We start from the raw sequence: 24,546 nt of genomic DNA, 5'->3' as shown, positions 1-24,546 counted from the left end.
ATTGTTTTCATTGGTTTATTTGATTTTCCAGTCGTCCACATATTCACTGACAAGAGTGTGGCATCCAGAGGAAGCATGTCACTTAGTGACAATTTTTTAATGGGATGCAGTTGAAGGGGGAACATTTGCTTCCAGTTCCTCTGAGAACAAACCCATACAGGGATCCATACTGCAACACCAGCCTGCTGCATCAACCTTTATTAATATTTTAAAACTTTTTATCCTCCACATCTGTTGAGGATATTAGGAATGCACAAAAACAAATAGAAATAATTTTAAGGAAGATCCAACATCCCAGTGGACTCCTGGCTACTCAGCATTATTCATTTGGATTCACCTACTGGTTGATCATCAGGCCAAAAGGATCCCTGGAGAGTACCATCCACTGGTGATTTACCTTCCAGGACAGAACAACATCGATAAGGGTGGTTTTGATATACAATAAGTTAAAGAAGTAAAATGCACACTGGAAAAGTTCTTATTGCAACAAATCGCAGTCATTAGAGTTTACGGACAGGTTTTCTATCCTAGCTGTTAGTTGAACTAATTGAAGTGGCATTGTGCTATAATTTACAGAACAGTAGTTACTCTACCATTAGAATCAGTAGTATTATGTTACACTTGTCAGGTTCCTTATCTCTGACACAGATCAGCTCAACCAGCCTATTTGACAGGTTATCAGCAAGGGATATCCTGTGTGCACAAAAAAAAGGATTTAGTTTTAATTCTCACTAAATTTACAGCACAGTATGAAACTGAGGCAGGAACACAATTATATTTAAAGCATTTCCATAGGGCATTAAAAAAAATTAAAACCACACAGTTTGCTTTCTTCCCACAAATGAATAGTTATTTTTGCAGTCAATTTTCAATTCCACTTCAAGGCAATAAATGATTCCCAAGCACCTCTTCTCAAGGGTACTTTGTTTTATTTTTGATGTTTGATTTTTATGAAAACACAGCACATACAAATTTGCATTAGCCTTGGTGGATTAAAAAAATGGTAGGAACCAACAAGAGGCTCACAACAGGAAAGTGAATAAAACAGTGGGTGCCAGAAGAGACAAGAGATTAGGAATGAAGAAGCATAGGGCACAGCACCTTCCATGCCTAGCTGAAAGTACCAAAGGGGTGAGGCAGAACTCACATATTTAAGATCATGGAATCCTTCTCAGTTCTGTGAAATGTATTCTAAAGAGGAAACCAGGAGCAGATCTCATCACGTGGGTATTTGGCTCCAGGATATTAAGCTGAAGTAATTGAAGTGGAGACCATTATGCCAGATTTCACTTCATTTTCATTTGACACACATTTCCTGGCACACATCTTGATCAGACAAAAACATTTAAATTTTGTTAGCTGTGTGAGAATGGCACCAATTACCTGGACTCCCGCCTGGTGGAAGCCCATGAAACAAACGGTCCACACGGCAACTGAGTGTTAGAGATTGCTCTTCAGATTGAAGGATCTGAATGAGGCTGCCAGCAATCTCAACAGATCTTCAACATTCTGAGAGTAAAAGGGAAGGGTATATCTGGATAGCAAAACAAAAATGGCCACTTTTTGAATTAAGATTCCACTATATAGATTCATTGACTGGAAAATCCACTCTGAGAAAACTAGAAGATAAATGTCCCACTAGAAGATAATCTGTTTCAATTTTATCCCACCACTTTAGATCTTTTGATGTATGAACAGATTCTCAAAACAAATATATTGCTTATTCCAAAAGTAAAAGAGGCAAGGTCAAGGTTAGGAAACTTGCCCAACAGAGGCAGTTAGTTCATATAGGGGGATGACCTAGGATATGAAATCAAAAATCTCCTCCCCCAAAGTAGATGAATTTGAATGGCAGACAGCCTAATCAATACTACTATTCATTCTTGGGTTAAATTAATATTTCTATGAATATTAGAAATACCAATAAATCAATCTCACTGTCTAAATATTAACCACTGCTGTGTACTGCACCAAATGTCAATATTCACATAGACTTATGATACCTAGCACATGCAGAATCTTTAACTCTCCTATATTCTGCTTCACAGTTAAAAAAAGCTCCCAACATATAAAACAAATTATTTGTTAATAAACTTGCAGCATTTTTATTTGAATAATTATCCTATGATTGTCAACTATAAGGGTTACATGGACATTTGTTATCTGCATCGGTTGCAACCGTCAACAGGTAAGAAAGGAACCAAAAAATCAGTTTATAAAACTTGTTTGTCTCACAGTACAGCTTATGGTAAACATATTCCCGCAGTGATTACAAGTCAGTGATTTAATCTCGGGGTCCAGATGACAGTTATTAACTACTGAAGCTCTGCTCTGTAGCTCCTAATACCATCTAAATCCCTCAATGTACAGCTTTAATAGCCGTCCCAATCGTCCATAATTCTGTACGCAACTTTTTTATTCACTGTCGAAATAGAAGGAAAGGCTGTAGCAGATTCTGAAATAAGGGGCAGCAGTGGCAGATTTTATTTTAACGCACGATTACCCAAGTAGAACCTATCAGAAGTTTAGATTAATTCCCTTCTTTTGCTTGAGGATATGTCAAATCTCCTGGGAACACAGTTACAACAAATTAGCCTCCTTTCATGGGAGAGCGGATGGCCGACAGCTCAACTGCACGAGCGTGTCAGCGTGGGTTCCCATGAACCCCTTCCTAACCTCCCTTTCATTGGAGAAGGAAGCGGCTATTGTGTTAGCACCTGTGTCTGTGAAAATTGGGAAAATGATGGCTTTGTTTGCTGGTTGCCTAGGGAATGGGGAGATCAGGGGACCCCAGAAAAGGGTCCTGATTGATGGTGTGATGTCCACGACTGCCTGCTTTACTTTATATTACAAACACAAAACTATGTGTATGTAAATGTGCATTTGAACTTCGGTGAGCTTGGAGCACAGCGTACCCCCACTAAACAATCAGTTTCTAGTAACTGTTGTAAGTGGTCTCGCAATCTCACAGGGCATGGATGTAGATTATTTCTGTTCTAACAAACCTCATTACTGAAAACCTTGTATTATGACAAGATCTTTTACTAGAATGATTTTAACCAGCCCTATGTCTACAAACCTCATTTAATGACAAACAATTTTACTAGAAAGGTTTCAACAAATTACATGACTATAAACTTCAGGTTATAACAAAGTAACTTTGTTGCCGTGATTGAATCTAAAAGACTTGAGGGATTTGTTTGTGTTATCAAAACTCTAAAATGCAATGCATCCATGAAAACATTCTTAAGATGTAATTCAGAAAAAAGAACGTGACACAAATTTTTATTCTAATTTTTCATTCAGGTTATTCTGGCATGACATCTAACCAAAGAGCTGATTGGTAAGAGGATGTGTTAGTTACCTTCAGCCTGAGCACAGTAACAGATTGCAAATTTCTGTATCGTGACCTCCTAATATGCCATCCATCACATGATTTGCATTGGGGACAACACAATTTTATTCTGCATTTGGATAAGGAAGTGGTACAGTGTCATGTACATAGTATACAACTATAATCCAATTAAAGGGCTTCAGATTACAGGGGAACCTCGATCCCATTATCCGCACTCAATTATCTAGTTTTCTGTGGAAGTTGGGCCTGCTGGAACTTTTATGAGATTTTTGGGAATCAGGTCAGAAAACTAGTGGAAGTCTGGACAGCAAGAATTTATTTTTTAAAGAAAAGAGAGAAAAACCTTTCAATTAAAAATAAAACATAAAAGTTCACAAAGTTCATTTAATGCTTGTTGAAAGGAGATTTGAAGACCCTCAATTGTCCATCAATTTCCATTCTCCACAGGGGGTAGGTGGGGGACGTGGCAGATAATCAACATTACAAGCCACAAGAGTAAGAAGCTATTTTGCTCCCTGCTGGCTGCCTTTTTTTCAAAAATAAATACAATAAATATATTGGCTTTTTGTGTTTACTGTTTTCACTGACAATGATACTCCACTTCTCAATGTAAGTTTACATAAAAATAACCACTGATAGGATAAAATTGACCCTGTCTTGGTATGAACTTAACAATCTCTCTGCAGTACATGAACGCAGGGTTAACGCCTGTGAAATGCTGCAGAAGGACATCTGGTATAACAACAAGAATTTGCATTTATATAGTATTTTTAACTAAGCAAAATGTCGCAGGGTGTTCCACAGGAGTGAGATTGGATAAAACTTGACACCAAACCACATAAGGAGACATTAGGAGAGGTGACCAAAAGCTTCATCAAAGAGGTCGGTTTTAAGGATTGACTGAAAGGGGGAGAGAGAAATACAGAGGAGGAAAGGTTAGTGAGGGAATCACACTGCTTAGGGCCTAGGCAGCCGGAGGCATAGCCACCAATCGTGAGCACATAAAATCGAGGATGCGCAGCATGTTGCGTGATCATAATATGTTTTTTTTATTTGTTCATGGGATGTGGGCGTTGCTGGCTAGGCCAGCATTTTTTTTGCCAATCCCTAATTGCCCTTGTTCAGAGGGCATTTAAGAGTCAACCACATTGCTGTAGGTCTAGAATCACATGTAAGCCAGATGAGGTAAGGATGGCAGATTTCCTTCCCTGAAGGGCATTAGTGAACCAGGTGGGCTTTTATGACAATCGGCAACGGTTTCATGGTCATCATCAGACTTTTAATTCCAGATTTTTACTGAATTCAAATTTCACCATCTGCCGTGGTGGAATTCAAACCCAGGTCCTCAGAGCATTACCCTGAGTCTCTGGAATACTAGTCCAGTGGCAATATACATTGTGTATGAGGTGTATCTCAATTGTCTGGCATTTGTTTTATATGCTTTTTTATTTTCTTTATTACCCATTATGTCTCCTTGTACCACAGTTTTCCTGGTTGAGATAGAAACCTGCTACTATCCTTTGCACTCCACAAGCAGCCATGGGAAATTCATGGCAGCAGTGTACTATATGGTACCCTGTCTTTCAGAAAGCTTTCTTCATTTGCAAATTACATCAGAAACCCCTTGGGTGGGGAATCACTTCGTGCTAGTGCCTTGATACATTGTGGGTAATAATTTTATTTTAAACTAATAGAAGTAAACAAGATTTGCTAAAGTTAGTGACTTTTGTTGCTCTTTGGCTTTTTAGGTAGGGATCCCAGATGCTGATAATATCGCTTTAAGTTACACACGAGCTTGTCATAATCTTTTGAGTGCTTGTCCATGTTCACGAACAGTCACTGCAGCAATGAACAGATTTGGGCTAGAGAATAAAATAGTGATATCAAAATTAACACAATACTTTTATTCATTTGAGCCCCAAAATTCTACGGGGGTTCTGCTGGTAATTCCACCATATCTTCAACAGGAGACTGGCAAAATCCCCTCCCCCAAAAAACAGCATAGATGACCACTTTCAGCTGCTTACGATAAAAATTTGGGTGCTTTGCAATCTCTGGAGAAGTTACAGCAGGAGACTAGGAGAATCCAATGGGGAATTTCAGGCGCTTGGGTTTTATTTGGTAATATTTGTGCTTTTTAAGGTGAGGGCGATCAGCCTTGGGGGAAGAAACATTTTTCAGGAACAGTTATCTCCATGTCAAACAGGAGTTAGAGACAGAGTGACGCTCCTTCTTATTCTGCTTCAAACAGTGTTCGCATCATCTCAGAAAAGCATGCATGCTGCATCAATCCGGTGTTTCCAATTTGACACTCATGATGCCTCTCCAGGTGAGGCTTCCAATTTAGTGCCAATTAGTACCAAATGATGCATAAATATGCATTGGATGCACATCTTCTAAGAAGTGGGTTGAGAACTACCCAACAACATTTTATCAGTATTCTTAACAGTCAAAGAAAGAAACTTTTATCCTATCAAACTGGGTTGAATGAAAACTCAAATACTGGGGGTGAAAGAATAGTGTGCTGACACACTATACCACCCAGCTTCCCTTAATTACTTAATTTAGAAAATGGGTATTGATGGCAATAACTCCCCATGAATTCTTTGGAGGAGGGGTTACCACAGCTCAAAGGGGTTGCAAATGGGAAGTTCGAGTTTTGGAGGCTTTAGGTAAAAGTCTCCAGGAAACTACTGTCCCCTCCTTAACAACACATATTTGATTTAAGTTGCTACTGGGATCCCAAAAAACCCTGTAATCTTCCTTCTGTCTGAATCTCAGTCAAGAAAACATTGACAATGAAAGAAAATAAAGCCATTTATGGAGAGGGTTTAAACACAGGGTGGGGAGGGGAGAAAGAGAAAAAATTCAACAAGCTTGCAAAACTTTCTGTAAATATTCTTTCAGGCAGAATAAAAGGTCTACCAGACCGTGTGCTAGTCATCCCCCTGTATAAACTCTGTCAGTCATCTAGGCTGGGATTCAGAGGGACCCAAAGCCTCACTCCTTTTGAAAACATGTCTGTCTTCAAGCCAAACTATTAAAATTCAGTGGCTGCGCATTGTTGCTGCAGAATAGAAGGCTTTACAAAACACGCTCCTGGCTCCAGAAATAAATCATGTCCCTGACAAAGGGCCAAGGCCTGCTTTTGTTGCTGCTGTGACAGAACTCTGGGCCACGAGTGAAACTTTAGCCACAGTCAGAAGCAGAGACTTTCCCCAGCCTTTAAAGGCTCAACACTATTTGAGTGCTATAGCGGAGATGGCCATGCATAGTAACGTGTAAATTTAAATGTTAAGAATCAAAATTATTGCTTTGCTTTGGTTTTGATTATAGCACTTTGATTGTTAATGTAATTTCTTCACATTCTTAGATTTCACAGGCCCTCTTGTCTTCTTCCTAGATTTGTATTCTTACATTGTTGGTTTCTAATGCCAGATGCTTAAACAATCACTGAAGTCTAAACATTATATTCATATTTTATTTCCTAAATGATAATGATGATTATTCCTATTGCTTACTTTGAAAGAATGAATATTACATTTTAAATGAAGTTTTAGCATGTATTTGAGGAGAGATGGGCTGTCATGCCTTTTCATGCTTTAGAGAACATGGTGTAGTAGACTCTTACCAATTTGTACTCAATATTGAAAAAATGAATTGGGGTGGAACTGGGTGGGTTTAGGATTCAAAATTTATGATCCCATTTAATTCATATTGAAGAATGCAATTTTGTGCTCATGGAATCTAGCAGGTGCACAAATTATGTTTTCTCTCTATATTTAGTATGCTTTGTAGATATAACATGGCCATGCACTGTATTTACTAAGTGGGCAAGTGACGTCTAGTGGCACAATATCAGTACTGCACCAATTTTTATTCTTATTTCCCTAACAGCCAATCTAACCTGAATGCCTGAGATTTTTTTGCTGCAGCATTTAATTGGAATATCAGCCATCAATTAGATGTCGGGATGGGTTATCTGGTCTAACGTTGCTGAGACATAAATAGATGCTCAACTTTTCTTCTTTATTTTTGCTATGGTGTTGCTCAGTGTTACCGTCTTTTAAAGGGAAACCGCCGCTCTCTTCAATATTAAAGTTTATATTGTGAATGGTAAATATTTACTCCAGGTGAGCCCCAGTTGTACAATAAATGGATTAAGCTTCACAGTTCAGTAGCTTAAATGGAAAAGCTGTTCTTGTAATTTTATGCTTGTTAAGGTTAAACAGTAATCGATAACAAATAAAATATTTCCCCTGATTTACCATTCTAAAACCAGATTTGATCACTCCAAGAACCAGCTATCGAAATTACCTCTTTCTACAGTGCCCCTAGAAGTTTCAATGCCCTCAAACATCAGCAAAATACGCCTCCTGCACAAGTATAATATAACGGAGTCTCTGAGCAAGACCATCAAGCTAAATGTGGGTAACAGAATATAAAGGGCAGATTTATACTGAGCCCTCCAGGAACAGGGATGAGAGCACCTCAAACTCATTTCACATTTGGCACCTTTCATCTGGTTGATGGAGATTTTCCACCAATCATTTCAGACTGTAATCGAATTCAGGTCCCAGGAGTAAGGGTGAGGTTCTAACCAAATAGATCACATCACCCCAGTGCAAATATCTACTTTTAACAATACATGACCTGCTAGTATACTTCATTCCGACTATAAGATCTGTCTGAAGGTTGTAGGCTAGGTACTTTATTCTCCGATGGTCAGAGTCTATAAGGAAAATAAAATTGGTTAATTCAGCTGGGTTTGTCCAAACAGAGGAAACATGGTAGAAACATTTATTTTTTAGTAATGTACTGTTGTCAATCTAGAATTACTCAAGGTTTCAATAATTGATGGGTTAAAAATTAAATCAGTGAATATTTACCTCCAGTAGGGCCAAAGCAATAGTATCTTCTACCATATATATTTATTCCTCTAATGTTTTATGACTGCAGTATCTCATGAATTCCCCCCAATACAAGTATTATATCCAGTCATATGTCTAACATTCAAAAGGATATTGAAATTTCCAAGAAGATTCCTTACTTCTATGAGTGCAGATTGGAAAATCATTGAAAGTGTGTGCAATTTTCTGACCCGCACTTTCAGTTGGGTGCATATTTGCTAAGGCCCAGACCTTCTTTGGAAGGCATTTAGCAGCTGTGTTCATTATCATATTTAATAAATATACTGTATTGTTAGAACTTAAGAAATTGGGAACATGAGATAGTCATTCAGCGCACCTGGCTGCTCTGTCTTTTAGGTTAATGTACAGAAATTTATCAGATGAAATTAATCTCCAATTGCACCAAGCCTGTATCATTTTTACATTTTTACCGGAGGAGGAGGCTGCACAAATATCCCCATTCTCAATGGTTGGGGAGCCCAGCACAACAGTGCAAAAGATAGGGCTGAAGCATTTGCAACAATCTTCAGCCAGAAGTGCCATGTGGATGGTCCATCTCAGCCTCCTCCAGAGAACCCCAGCATCACAAATGCCAGTCTTCAGCCAATTTGATTCGCTCTACGTGATATCAAGAAACAGCTAAAGGCACCGGATACTGCAAAGACTATGGGCTCTGACAACATTCCGGCATTGGTACTGAAGAGATGTGCTCCAGAACTTGCCATGCCCCTAACCAAGCTGTTCCAGTACAGCTACAACACTGGCATCTACCTAGCAAAGTGGAAAATTGCCCAGGTATGTCCTGTACAAAAAAAGCAGGACAAATCCAACCTGGCCAATTACTGCCCCATCAGTCTACTCGCAATCATCAGCAAAGTGATGGAAGGGATCATCAACAGTGCTATCAAGTGGAACTTACTTAGCAATAACCTACTCACTGACGCTCAGTTTGGGTTCCACCAGGGTCACTCAGCTCCTGACCTCATTACAGCCTTGGTTCAAACATGGACAAAAGAGCTAAACTCCAGAGGTGAGGTAAGAGTGACTGCCCTTGACATCAAGGCAGCATTTGACTGGGTTTGCACTAAATCAAATGCTGCCTTGATGTCAAGGGCAGTTCCAGGACATCACTGCAGGAGTTTCCCAGGGTAATGCTCTAGGCCCAACCATCTTCAACTGCTTCATCAATGACCTTCCTTCCATCACAAGGTCAGAATTGGGGATGTTCACTGATGATTTCACAATGTTTGGCACCATTCACCACTCCTCAGATACTGAAGCTGTACTGGTCCAAATGCAGCAAAACCTGCACAACAGATTTCTGAGCTTTAGATATCTGAGGCATTGGGACTAGAGTTGGGGCAGGTGAGACTTGTACAAGAAGGATGGGTTACACCTTAACGGGACTAGGACTAATGTCCTCGTGGGGAGGTTTGCAAGTGTTGTTGGGGAGGGTTTAAACTAGATTGGTAGGGGGATGGGAACCTGAGGGGAAATTCAGAGTGGGGAGGAGAAAATCTGGCAGTGGGAAGCAGAGAAGTATTAACTGATAAGGAGGATATATCAGAGAATAGTATCAAAGTTAACGGAATAGTTAGAGAGTTTGATAGAATTAGAGAAGACAGTTAGGTCATTAGATGGGATCAGAGTAAGGGGGAAGTTAAAAAAGCCTAAATCAGGCTTAACATGCATATATCTGAATGCACAGAGTGTGGTTAATAAGATTGATGAACTACAGTCACAGGTTGACAAGTGGAATTATGATATTATTGTTAAAACTAGAGACCTGGCTCATAGAAGTGCCAGGACTGGGCATTAAATATTCCTGGGTACAAGGTGCTTAGGAGAGACAGGAAAGGAAGAGAAGGAGGGCGAGTGGCAGTATTGATGAAAGATGGCATTATAGTACTGGAGAGAGGGGATGTCCCAGAGAGGTAAAGGAAGGAATCTCTCTGGCTACAGGTAAAGAATGAAAAAGGTACAATAATATTAATTGGTGTAGTATATAGACCACAAACCAGTGGAAGGGATGTACATTTGTGATGAAATAACAGAGAGATGTAAGAATTATAGAGTAATTATAAGGGGGACTTTCAATTATCCAAATCCAATAGACTGGGATAGGAATACTGAGAAGGGACAAAAGGGGCGAGAGTACCAGGAATGTGTTCAAGACAATTATCTGCAGCAGTATGTTTCCGATCCAATGAGAGGGCAGGCACTGTTGGACCTGTTTCTGGGGAATGAGTTGGCCCAAGTGGATCAAATATCAGTGGGAGAGCATTTATGGGACAGTGACCAGTGCATCATAAGGTTTAGGTTGGTCATGGAAAAGGACAGGGAACAATCCAGAGCTGGGATAATTAAATGGGGGAAAGACAACTTCTATAGGATGAGAAAGCACCTGAGTCAACTGAGTTAGAACCAAATGATGGCAGAAATGATGGTGGCTGATCAATTGGCCACCTTCAAAGAAAAAGTATTGCAGGCAATGTCAGGTACATTCACTTGAAGGGGAAAGGTAGGAAAAATAAATCCAGAGCGCACTGGATGAAGAGAGAAATAGAAGTGAAGATGAAAAGGAAGAAGTGCGTGACATCAGGTAGAAAATACAATGGAGAATCAGGCTGGTTATAGAACATCCAGAGGGGAAGTGAAAAAACGAATAAGAAAACCAAGGAGAGATTATGGCAGCTAACATAAAAAGGAATCCCTAGGTCTTCTATAAGCATATGAATAATAAAAAGGTTGTAAAAGAAAGAGTCAGGCTGATTAGGGATAAAAAAAAGGGGACTTGTACCTGGAGACAGGAGAAATAGTGGAGGTATTAAACGAGTACTTTGCATCTGTCTTTACAAAGGAAGAAGATGCTACCTAGGCTGAGGTGAGAGAGAAGGTAACTGGTACACTCGAAGAATTTACAATTGAGAAGGAGAAGGTGTTAGAAAGGCCATCTTTACTTAAAATAGATAAGGTACCAGGACCGACTGAGATGCATCCAAGGGTATTGAGGGAAGTGAGAGTGGAAATTTCAGAGGCACTGTTGATAATCTTTCAGTCTTCCTTAGACATAGGGGTGGTGCCAGAGGACTGGAGAATTGCGAATGTCACACCCTCGTATAAAAAGGGGTGCAAGGATAAAGCCAGCAACTACAGATCAGTCAGTTTGACTTCAGTGGTAGGGAAACTTCTGGAAACTATAGTTCAGGACAAAATCAATAATGATTTAGACAAGTGCAGGGTAATTAATGAAAGCCAGTATGGATTCATTAAGGGAAAATCATGTGTGACTAACTTGCTGGAGTTTTTTGAGGAGGTAACAGAGAAGGTTGATAAGGGCAATGCTGTTGATGTGGTATATATGGATTTTCAAAACACATTTAATACAGTGCCATGCAAAAGACATGTGAGCAAAGTTCTAGCTCATGGAATAAAAGGGAAAATAGACACTTGGATAAGAAATTGGCTGAGTGACAGGAAACAGAGAGTAGTGATAAATGATTGTTTTTCAGATTGGAGGAAGGTTTGTAGTGGGGTTCCCCAGGGGCCAGTGTTGGGACCCTTGCTCTTCCTGATATATATCAATGACCTAAACTATGGTGTTCAGGGCATGATATCAAAATTTGCAGATGATACAAAGATTGGAAGCATTGGCAACTGTGATGAGGGTAGTCTTGATCTTCAAAAGGGCATAGGCATGTTGGTGGATTGGGTAGACAAGTGGCAGATGAAGTTCAATGCAGAGAAGTGCAAAATGATTCATTTTGGCAAGAGGAATATGGCAAAACAGTATAAAGTAAAGGGAAAAACTCTAAAGGAGGTGTAGGAACAGAGGAATCTTGGTGTATATGTACATAAGTAATTGAAGATAGCAGGGCATATTGAGAGAGCAGTTAATAAAGCATATAGTATCTTAGGCTTTATTAATAGAGGCATTGAGCACAAGAATAAGGAGGTGAACTTGTATAAGGCACTAGTTAAGCCTACTGTGGAGTAGGAGTACTGTGTCCAGTTCTGGGTGCCATACCTGAGGAAGGATGTGAAGGCATTAGAGAGAGTACAGAGGAGATTCACAAGAACGATTCCTGGGATGAAGAACTTAGCTATGAGGGTAGAATTGAGAGGTTGGGACTGTTTTCCTTGCAGGAAAGAATGCAGAGAGGAGACTTGACAGAGTTATTCAAGATCCTGAGGGGTATGGGTAGGGTAAATAATGAGAAACTGTTCCCACTCAAGAGAACATCAAGAGTTAGAGAGCACAGATTCAAAATAATTGAAAGGAGTAAAAGTGATGTGAGGAAAAGTTCTTTCACCCAGAGGGTGATTGGAGTCTGGAATGAACTTCCTGAGAGGGTGGTGGAGGCAGGTTCAATCAAGGTATTCAAAGGGGAATTGGATTGCTATCTGAAATGAGAGAATGTACAGGGTTACGGGGATAAGGCAAGGGAGTGGGACTAGGTAGAATGTTCTTTCAGAGAGCCAGTGCAGACTCGACGGGCTGAATGGCCTCCTTCTGTACTGAAAAGGTTCTGATTCTGTGTACCAGCTATCTCCTATTTATATGTGCTCCATGTACTTAATTAAACAATGCCAACGATACATGTGTATCATAACAATATAATTAACATACCATAAACATAAAGTTCTCTGGTTTCAATTTATCAAGGTTTTTGCTGAGAGTTGCAGTTTGAACCTCATGTGATTTGCAGCTCACCACGAGATAGCGGAAGTAAATGATAGGTGGCTAGGCCTGCATTACAAGCAGAGTAAGAAGCTAACTTCTTCTATAACTGTGTGGAAGGTGGGTGAGTCTTAGGCCCAGATTTTCATCACCGGGTCAGGTGCGTCGAGTCAGGAGATTTCCAACTCAGTGAACTAGACCTTTAAAAGTGTCCGCTCTACAGACAGATTTTCAGTTGGGGGGGTGGGGGGGTGCCAAGCTGAAATAGGAGTTGGGCAGATGACCCCAGAATGAATGAGAAAGCTGCTGGGTGCAGAGGTGGGCTGGGCACAAGACCTGCCTCTGTGTTCTAGCACTGTGTTTAAATAAATAAAAAATAACAAAAACATCCCTCCGGCCCTCAATCTCCACACACCCCTGTGCCCCATCCATGCCAATCTATGCTAACCCATGCCTCTATCCACACCATTGCCCCTCTACCCACACACCATTGCCCCATATCTCCTATGCCAACTTAGTGCCCCTCTACCCACCCCAATAATCCTTATGCCAACTTAGCGCTAACTCATGCTAACCCATGCTCCCCACCCACCACCCTTTGCCCTTACCCTCTCCATGCCAACTCACTTAGTATCCTTGGACACTTCCTTGACAGCTTTGACACTTCCTGAAACAGCTTTAACAGCTTTGACGCTTCCTGGATAGGTATGACACCTTTGACAGCTGGACAGTACCTTGGCAGATGAATGGAATTGTCAAGCTGTGAAGGAACCAATGAGTTTGTATGTAAAAAGTGCATAATCACATTCAATTTTAACAATTTCAAAGGGTACCTGACTTGTCCCAAAGGGTGTCTTACCTATCCCAAAGGTGTCCCAGAGCCCTATCCAAAGGAGAACCTTACCACTCCAAAGGGCTTTCCTGGCTATCCAAAAGAATCCACCAAGTTCAGACCTCCTCTTACCTGTTCTAATCTGCACCCTCTGGATTTCAGACTCCTGGCCTTCCAAAATCTCACTTCAGTGGAGGCAGTTGGCGATTAAAGTCGCCAGCTGCCTCTGCAAATCGCGTGCACGCAAACCCCAGCCTGACTCCAGTCGCGGCCCCACGATAATGGGAAATGCCAGGTTTGGGGACGGGACTTAGAAATTCCAGCCATTTCTGGGATTTATGTCACAACAGAGCCTCTCCGTTGTGGTGAAAATATGGCAGTTTGAATTGTGTGAGGAAACAGAAGTTTGAAGATTATTGCCTAGTTTGAAACTAGTGGGAAAATCTACAGTGATTCTTCAGATAGTCTAGTGCCAAAGAAAGCAACAAGCAGGTTAGTTTAGAAGTATTAGAAAAGTAACTAGAACAAGGGACTGAGACATCCACAGTCAAGAGAGGGTAAATGAAGGTTTTACCTCTGAGAATAGCTAGAGCCGAGGAGAACTCTCCAGTGGAATGTAGCATACTTATAGATGGTCCCTATGGAAGTAAATAAGTATTGCTGAAAAAAGAGACATGCTATCGAAGCTTTTCATTTTGCACTCATCAGGTCAGCTACGCAACATAAATCAATAGTAAAGGGAACAACAATTTACACTGCATGAGAAAAGAGTGCTGATTGGTTGGCAAGTGGACTCTGATTTGTAGAGGCATTACCATGTGGAATGCAGCAGAGAACAGTTAACTGCTAACTGCCATGCTTTTGTTTCAAATTCAAACTAGACAGGTTAACTCTGATTGGTCAAGGCATTGCCAATGGGGCATGAAACAGGGAATGGCAGACCCCCAAGCTTTTGTTTAGTTGGAAAGGCATAATGCGTAGACATGCTCCTTCTGTCTGCAAAGGGCAGGGCCTTGTGTGTGAACATACGTGACTTCTAGCATGCATAAGTGAGCCACACTGCGTGCCCAACAGATAATCTTAAATTGGTTTTCAGTATAATTCTTAGTACAATCAGGGTTGTTTAGCAAGTGTTGCCCAATCGCAGAATCACATCTAATGTTGGACACTATGTTTGAGTTTTGCAAGCATAAGCTGCTTGGGTAAGGTCAGTACTTTGCCTGTTGTGAACAGCCAAAGGGACGTACTATTTGATGTAATCCCCCAGTCGTTGGGACGTCTGGCCTACATATCTGGCATCACACCGGCACTGAAATTCATATACCACATTACTCATTTGTGTGATAAGCAGGAAGCCTTTTTGGCTTGACAGCAGCATCCTGTTAGTTGAAAATACCACTTGTGCTGCATAGTAACAGTGTGCGACGGCTAGCTTCACCTGTCACACAAATGTTCCTATGTTCCTTCCTGGATACCAATTGGGTGACAACTAAGCCATTAAATTTTCTCCATCAGGCACTCCTATGTATGAAACAAAACATGAATGGATGTCCTGATTTCTGGTTTCCTATTAGCTTATAGATCTGATAGCTCATGTCTGCTGAATGAATGTGGAGAGCCTAAATGGAAAGTCTTTTGCAAGAGAAAAGAGATTGATAAGTACACTAAATTTGATCTATTTCCTGAACTCTTGCTGCAATGCTTATTACCCAATAGCAACTCCAGTTCCATGTCTGACACCGTGTACAAATTACAATGGTGGAGACTTAAGTTGCATTTTATAGTCAACAAGAACAAATTGCAAGAGCTGCGTATTTACTGTGCATAAATCATTTACGCATACTATCTTGCAACATGCGCGATTTTATAACAGCAAATGCTTTATGCAACTGTTGACAAGTTTCATGACAACCAACAGCATGTTATAATGATATGTTGCAAACCAGTTTCCAGACACACACTGAGTGATAGCGGGACATACAGTTAATTCAACAAGTGCAGAAAACTTCAGAAGCTTGAATAAAGTGGAGGATCTTCTACTCCACAGTCACAAAGTTCCAAATATTGTAAAAGCGAGGCAACTTCTGAATTGAACAATTTTAGCAGAACTCTATCCTAAATTCTCTGGTAGAAACCATTATTAAACTTTTTTTCACTATGACACCTGTAGTTCAAGCATCTGATATGTAGGCTGTGGGCCACTAATATGCAAATGATCCCATTTTGAAAACTGATATCGGAATCACAATGTCCAGCCAGCGAATAATGAAAGTAGTAGTGGGGAAATCAGTTGGTGATCTTCTGGACTGAAAGAAGTAGCAAAGAGAAATGTGACTGTGCATAGGGGCCGGAACACTGTTTGGAATGAAAGCACTGAGAGGGAAATATTTTGAGCGAATGGACAATCTGGACTGACAGAGTTGCTGCAGAGATCAACGTCTCTGGAATCTTAAAGTAAAAAGAAACTAAAAAATATCAGCATTTGGTAAATGATGTATTCTGCTCTGAAAGAGATGGTTTAGAGGCAAGGGTGCTCTCTTTGGATTGAAAGAATTGTCATCCTTTCAGAGTCCCTCTGTACTGAAATAGCTGGATGGACACAAGGAATTCTTTGGAGAACAAGGGAAAAGACATTTTTAAAATGTACAGAATATTTTTAACCCTCTAAAAAAATAGAAGTATGAAATTAAATAGGATACCCTACCTGAATTTAACTGTTCATTCAAAGGAAATTGTTTCATTAAGTGTACAGTCTGTCAAAAAGAGACATAAACATTAGGCAATGTCTTTCAAAATTATAAGAAGGAGCAGCACATTGTGACTGAAATATGGAGAACAGAGCTCAAAGAGCCATAATCAACCAAGAGATATGATAGCCTTCCTACAAGTAGAAGGAGGCTAGTGAAGGGAGGCATTCACTACCACCAGTGAATGATTCTACTTTTTCAATGGAAAAGAAGAACTTCTTGGATCCTAAAGGAGATGGAAATTCCCTCACTCTCAAGTACAGGATGTTCCCTTCACATCTAAGAGAGACTTAAAGCCAGGCATCTTTGACTATTCTTGTACTTCTTATACACTGATAAAAGCCACTGCCATTTTACCTTTATGTTGGTCAACAGCATTCTTTCATATTCCCTCCCAGCCTCCCTAATCTATTTCCTTCCATTCTATATTTAATATGCGTTAAAATTGTTGACTGAGTCATGACTGAGTCAAATGCCTGAAAAGGTTTTATGCCAACTATCTCAATGAAAAATTGCATTATAAAAATGCCAATTTTTAACTGTGGTACTGGCTATACCTGCAGATGGTGCTGTGATTGGCATTTTCATTATCGCATGGTGTGGGGGGGGGGTCACAAAATGGTGACAGCCAATAAGCTCCAATGGAAAAGAAAATCAGACTGAATTTAAAACTGGCACAATCATTGTTGCCGGTTTGGGGCTACCATTCAAGACAAATTTTACCCCAAATTTTTTTTCGAGAATTCTGTGTTGCTGCAGACTTGAGGTGGAATTTAATGCCCTCCCCTGTGGTGAGTTTGGTGGTAGGCATTTAATTGGCTGGAGGATGGCAGATGGGGAACCTGCCACCTACCTGCCTCCGCCCCAAATAAGTCTGGAGCAGGAAGGTTTGTGGTGGGCCCTACTGACAACTGAGGCCCTTAAATGGGCAATTTTGACCACTAAAGAACCTCATCCTGCTGCTGCTGGAATCACCTAGTGGCAGGTGGGGGGTCTTACCATCTGGGAAGCCTGAAAAGCAAATGGTTGGCTTGCTTGTGGGCCTCCAGAGGTGGTGGGTGGGGGGGAGTCCCTCGTTCAAAGACACACAGTGCCTGATGGAAGGAGCTGTCATCAGGAAAGGGGAGTGGACCCGCTGCGAGCTGCATCCCTTGCCTTTGCTGCCCACCCTCCTCCCACATCTATGCCACATCATAACCCCGCCCCCGGCCAGCCATCATTCACCTATGGTCTAGATCCTTCAGCAATCCTGGGTCTCGGGTGGGTGCATTACCTACAGCAACCACCACCTCCCTGGTAGTGCTGCTGACATGCAGGACTTCCGCCCTGGAGTCCTTGATCCCGGAAAGCCTGCCACTGCCTAGTTGAGTGCCTAATTGGCACTTAAAGCAGCGGGTTTTCCTGAAAAGAGGCAACACAGGGTTCCCACTGGCTCTCCAGCCAGCGGGTCATACTCCCATCACCCTTACTGTAATCTGTCTCTGTCAACAACAGTGGAAGTATTTTTAAAAAATCATCACCCTAAGGTGCCAGAAACGAAAGCCTCACAGTCATTTCATGAACAAGCAATCTCTAAAAGCATTGCCATTATCTTCGTTATCATAATCAATTATATACGGCTTCGTTCTTCTTGCATCCAAAAATGAATCACTGAATGAAAGCAACATACATTTTCAGCCTTTGCCACTTCTTCACTACTGGAGCAAAAGAATTGGTAACACAGCACGCTCTGCACAGCCCCCTCTCAAGAGAAACCGTGCCTACCATTTACTGGAAAATCATAGCCCTCAGACACAGCAATAACCCCTCCCTGCAGTAAACTCATATACCAGGAAAAACAGCCATACACCTTCCCCCAACCACTGCCTAACCCCCATCCCCCAATCAAACAAGAGTAGCTCAGTGAACTTGATAATTCACTTAAACAGCATAAAGTGAGAGCCAAGAGAGCCCAGTGACTATTATATAGGCAAATGTAGCAGCTTATCTGTGCATATAACAGAGTTCAAAGTGAACAATAAGATAAGCCACCAATTACTTTTTTGGTGGCTGTTAGTTTTCTGTAACATTTCTTAAGAGTGAACTAATTTGCTAAATCAATTATAAAAATATCTGGAGAAACAACAGAGCTCCATGAGGTCAGCAACAGAAAAGCTTGTACATTAAAACTTTGCAGTGAGACCTTATTGTACACAGTGCATTCCACATTTGGCACTTTTCTAAATATCATTTATTACATTCACTTATTTCACTATATGTGTAACAATGTATTTACCCTTTCGCCATAAGAACAAGTCTGGAAAAGATTCTTCTGAGTGCTTAGAGTAAACAGCTTTGTACTCATCTTGTTACGCTATATACATATATAAAAACATAATTAAAACAGGAATTATTACATCAAAGTATTAACACTTTCAAAGGGGGTGGAGTGACATGTGGCATATGCTTACAGCATGATCTGAAATTACTGTAAAGATACTGTCTGCTACTGTGCTTATTCCATGCATTACACTTCAAATGCTTGGTTTTTGCTGCAAGACTCGTCTTCATGCATCCCTCTGCAATATCCTCTTACTGTCTGTTACAGCTTGTGCAGAGATCTCATCTGTAAAGATTCTGCTTGAAATTGCTGTTTCACTGAGTTTCTGATGACAGAAAGTTCACCAAAATGGTCATGACTTTCAGAGCTTTCCTAGCACTTAACCTGACAGGGATGATGACAAGCTGCAGAGATGGGTTACTGGATATATTAGAAGGAACCATGTTTGGATTAGGTCACATACCACTCTTTGCCAAGGCATAGCTGCCTGGCAATGTTGAAAGACTTCCAAAGATGAGCTATTTTCGAATTCAAATGTTAGCTTTGTTTTTTTCTGCTGCTGGACCTGCTGAGAATTTCCAGCACTTTCCGTTTTAATTTCAGATTTCCAGCATTCATGGTATTTTGCTTTTACTATAATGTCTGAAGAACGTTGTCTCTAGATGCTGAGATTTAGTAGGGAGGCAGGTACTACTGGAAGGCCTGAAGGTAGTTATTTTATATATATAGAGAAACAGCTGAAAGCACTGGATACTGCAAAAACTATGGGCCCTGACAATATTCCGGCAATAGTACTGAAGACATGCTCTAGAGCTTGCCACGCCCCTAGCCAAGCTGTTCCAGTACAGTTATAATACCCGCATCTACCTGGCAATGTGGAAAATTGTCCAGGTATGTCCTGTACACAAAAAGCAGGACAAATCCAACCCAGCCAATTACTGCCCCATCAGTCTACTCTCGATCGTCAGTAAGGTAATGGAAGGGGTCATCAACAGTACTATCAAGTGGCACTTGCTTAGCAATAACTTTCTCACTGACGCTCAGTTTGAGTTCTACCAGGGTCATTCAGCTTCTGACCTCATTACAGCCTTGGTTCAAACATGGACAAAAGAGCTGAACTTAAGAGGTGAGATGAAAGTGTCTGCCCTTGATAAAAAGGCAGCATTTGACTGAGTGTGGCATCAAGGAGCCCTAGCAATATTGGAGTCAATGGGAATCAGGGGAAAACTCTCTGCTTGTTGGAGTCATAACTAGCACAAAGGAAGATGCTGTGGTTGTTGGAGGTCAACCATCTCAGTTCCAGGACATCCCTGCAGGAATTCCTCAGGTTAGTGTCCTAGGCCCAACCATCTTCAGCTACTTCATCAATGACCTCCCTTCCATCATAAGGTCAGAAGTGGGGATGTTCGCTGATGATTGCACAATGTTCAGCACCATTTGTGACTCCTCAGATACTGAAGCAGTCCATATCCAAATGCAGCATAACCTGGAATATCCAGCCTTGGGCTAGGTGTCAAGTAAAATTTGTACCATACAAATGCCAGGCAATGACCATCTCCAACAAGGGTTTGACATTCCAATGGCATTACCATCGCTGAACCCCCACTATCAACATCTGGTTACCATTGACCAGAAATTGAATTGGACTAGCCATGTAAATACTGTGGCTACAAGAGCAGGTCAGAGGCTAGGAATTCTGCAGCAAGTAGCTCACCTGCTGACTCCCCAAAGCCTGCCCACCAACTACAAGGCACAAGTCAGGAGTGTGATGGCATACTCTCCACTTGCCTGGATGAGCGCAGCTCCAAAAACACTCAAGAAGGTTGACATGATCCAGGACAAAGCAGCCCACTTGATTGGCACCCCTTCCACAAACATTCACTCACTCCGCCACTGACGCGCAGTGGCAGCAGTGTGTACCATCTACAAGATGCATTGCAGAAACTCACCAAGGCTCCTTAGACAGCATCTTCCAAACCCATGACTGCTACCATCTAGAAGGACAAGTGCAGCAGATACATTGGATCACCACCACGTGGAAGTTCCCCTTCAAGCCACTCGCGATCCTGACTTGGAAATATATCACCATTCCTTCAGTGTTACTGGGTCAAAATCCTGGAACTCCCTCCCTAACAGCACTGTGGGTGTACCTACATTGCAGGCACTGCAGTGGTTCAAGAAGGCAGCTCACCACCACCTTCTCAAGGGCAATTAGGGATGGGCAATTAATTCTGGCCTAGCCAGGATTGCCCACATCCCATGAGTGAATAAAGTAAATATATATGGGGATGATATTGCCAATGGCTAGTATCGTCACTACAGCCCTCAATTTCTATCCCTTAGGCTTCTTCCAGGTTAACAAAGGGACATGATCAGTATCAGATAAGTTGTTGTTCATAAATAAATTGTAGAGATGACTGATGCCTTATTCAGTAGGGCTAAACTCTTTGACCTCTTTGCTATTTACCAGCAACAGCAGCATTCAGAGCTGCCCAATTCCACTGATCTGCTGGCTTACATAAAGTACAGTGGCTTTGGGCCCCTATTCGTAATGCAATGACTTTCATTTTCAGAAAGGGGTTCGAGGTCAATCATCATGTAGCTTGCCTGTGGCCACAAGGGCTCTATGATACAAGCCAGCATCTGTTGGCCTGGTAGCACCAACAATCCATTCATATAGTCAATCATCTGTGTCAGATGATGTTACAATCATCTCATTTGAAGGTGAAGGGAGACTGGAAGGATTGGGAAAGCAGGGCTACCATCTTCAGCCCTGATTATGAACACTCATGGCTCTGAAGGGGTACATCTTCTGTGATTTGTACTCAAACCTTCTTGAAGATGCCCTTCAGATCTATGCATAACTACAAGCCTGCCCTTATATATATATATATATATATATACACACACACATATACACATATATACATATAGGTTTAAAAGCCACCTTGGTGTATTTCCAACTGCTTAATTGTGTCATGCTTCCTGCCACTCCATTGATCAGCTTACTCTGTAGATGTTACCAACCATGATTTTACTCTTGGTGCTGAAACCAGCAGCATCAGAGGTTAATTAGGAAAGAATTCTTCCAGAAATTTTCAGTCATCCATATTTATCCCCTGAATAGCAGCCATAGCAATTTCTAAGCCTAGGCAGCATTCTGTGAATGAAACAGATTCCTCATTAATATGTTTGGCAAACAGGAAATTAATTCTCACAATAAAATTGCTTGGATCTTTGGTAGGATTTAATTTTCATCTGGATACAATGGCCAGAATTTTCTGTTTGCCGGTCAGGCAGGCCCGACCAAATCGGCGGCAGGCGGGCGGCCAATTGCCGCTGAAGAAACGGGCCGCACCGCCATTTCCCAATTAAGGCCCGCCCCACGGGTAAGCGGCTCAAGCCAGTGCACCATGGCCACTCATGGAGAGAGGGAGGGAGGTGTGAGTGGAGAGCAGCATGAGCAGGAGGAGGGGGGCAGGCTGCAGGAGAGGCTAGCGGGGGTCTACTGTGTCCCCCGATTTTCCGATGCATGCCTTGCCGTCCTCCTGCAAGTGGTGGGCATCCGTCGGCACCTTCTGTATCCGGAGGATGGGAGGAGGAGGGCCCCCCCATGTCACCAGCCAGGCGTGGGAGGAGGTGGGTGACGCTGTAAGTGCCCATGATGATATGCGGCACACTGGCACACAGTGCAGGAAAAGATTCAATGATTTTCTGCGCTTTGGAAGGGTGAGTACCATGTCTGTCTTGGCCATTTGACCCAGAAGGCAGCCTTAGCCTTTGATCCCCCAACCCCCCCCCCACCCACCACGCCTTGCTGTCATTACTGCAAAGGGTATCTGTCGCACGCTGGGTGGGCAAATGGGTACTGACAATGCTTACACCAGCCTTAGTGGTTGAGGAGGAGAAGGGTTCTCCCTGCAGCATATGTTGATCTTTGTGACATTTGAGTAGTCTGGGGGCAACCTGCAGGGGAGGCCGCATGACACATACTCAGAACTCCAACACGTGTCATATTGATGGTAATGAGATGGTGCAAGGGGTGCTTCAAGCTGTTTTGGGCAAGTGCCATCTGCTGGCCTCGGCACCGCACCTAGTTGTGCCTCCTTGCCATGGATGCTAAGAGCCATGGGGTATTCAAAGTGATTGACGCCAAATGTGTCCAAGGTGTCTGTTGGGGGAGGGGGTTGGGACCAGCCATGCTATCTTCTGGGGACTGATCACCAGTAGTGTGGACAGAAGCTGCTGGAGGCCTCAGATGGGCCTCTGTGGTTGGGGTGCGGCGTGCGCGTGCAGACTACATGAGCGAGCAGCCCCAATAAATCCTCTTCTCTGTTTTGCAGGCAAAAACTCACCACAATGCCCAGGAGTGCCAGAGGACTGGAGGTGGGTGCGCCCTCCTCCAGCCATCTCATACCCTTCGAGGAACAGGCCATGGAACTGGGCAGGAGTCAGGAGGCCAGGGCGGCTGGGGGTGGCGAGGCTGGGGTCCAGCGGGTAGGTATTTGAGCTCCACAGTCCAATCCACTCTGTGTGCCCACCATCCAAACCACTGTTGGTTGCTGCAATCGTTAATTCTGAAACAATGCTCATTCACTGACTGAGACACTCTGACGTGCGGGTCATACAGAAGGGACCCTCGTCCCCTTGAGGAACTGCGTCTCCACCACCTTCCAAAGTCACCTTATCCCATTTGTGATCACTTTCACCGTGGTCTAACATGCCATTGGATCGCTGCTGCACAGCCAAAGACATTGCATCTTAGGGGGTTTGGGACCTCCAGCACCCTTTCAGCCAGTGTGCCCCACATTACTTTGTCCAAAAGGTCCTCAGCACCTCAGCTGTGAACCTCATGACACTCAATTTAGATGAATGCCACCACGTTACTCATCCCTGCGCCAAGGGGAAATGTTGCCTTCTGCCCACCCGGTCTATGCCCCTCCTTACAGAATGAAGGCCAATAATGTGACCTCTCAATCTCCTGTGATCCACGGCAAATGTCGCTACTGTTTGCAATGTTTTCTCAGCCCCACAACTATCCAGGCCACAATGCATCCAGGTCAGGTACCTCTGCACTCTCCCCACTCCTATGGTTCATAACATGCCATGTGGCATTCCTGCGGCCATCTGACCAGCCTGTTTGCATGTATGTTTAATGGTTGGGGCCCGTCTTGACTCTTTTTCACCTCACCAATGTTCTTCTCCTTAGGGTCTTGAAGGGTGAGTGACTTATGAGGCTGGGGGGAAAGGGATGAAAGGTTGAAGTGAATGTACACTAACAGATGCAGTGTCCTTGTTGTTAATTTCAGCATCACACCAGAGAGACCTGCACCTCGACCCCGCAGCCCCCCCCTTCACACCTGAGGGCCAACAAGTGCAACTTGCGGCACATCATTTCAGCCAGCCAGGCACCAGCGCAGACACACACGCCTCGGTGGGGACTTTACTGCCGGCTACTGTCCCGGGTCACAGTGGAGAGGGCACATCACGGTCGCTGGAGGAGATGGTAGGGGCAGAGAGTGCCGATGGCTCCAGCAGCTGGAGGGCTGCAGGGGACTAGGCACATGATGAGTCCGGCACTGATGACGTGCCTCTGGAGTTATCCCCAATGCAGCAGCTGCAGGACAGGCAGCAGGAAGTGCGTTTGTATCTGGCAGGGTTGCATGAGGGAATGGTTTAGTTGCTCTCTGCAATAGAGGAG

At 42.6% G+C, this 24,546-nt stretch overlaps 1 protein-coding gene across 3 annotated transcripts in view; it reads right to left on the bottom strand.

Moving 5' to 3' along the window:
* Positions 1 to 623: 623 nt before the first annotated feature.
* LOC144692747 (uncharacterized) overlaps positions 624 to 24,546 on the bottom strand; it is a 49,635-nt gene continuing 25,712 nt past the window's right edge. For 2 of the 3 annotated variants that reach the window (XM_078561832.1, XM_078561833.1), the window contains 4 exons: positions 16,483 to 16,531; positions 14,353 to 14,416; positions 8,009 to 8,087; positions 624 to 693 (listed from right to left, as the gene is read on the bottom strand). In XM_078561832.1, the coding sequence (XP_078417958.1) occupies positions 8,081 to 8,087; positions 14,353 to 14,416; positions 16,483 to 16,531 (120 nt within the window). In that variant the 3' untranslated portion in view covers positions 624 to 693; positions 8,009 to 8,080. Of the gene's footprint in view, positions 694 to 8,008; positions 8,088 to 14,352; positions 14,417 to 16,482; positions 16,532 to 17,810; positions 17,927 to 24,546 lie in introns of those variants that run through there. The other variant, XM_078561834.1, reaches the window with a different exon arrangement.

Source organism: Cetorhinus maximus, chromosome 17 (genome assembly GCF_964194155.1).
Source record: "Cetorhinus maximus chromosome 17, sCetMax3.hap1.1, whole genome shotgun sequence".
Lineage (NCBI taxonomy): Eukaryota > Metazoa > Chordata > Chondrichthyes > Lamniformes > Cetorhinidae > Cetorhinus > Cetorhinus maximus.
This window is presented reverse-complemented; position numbering and strand designations above follow the sequence as displayed.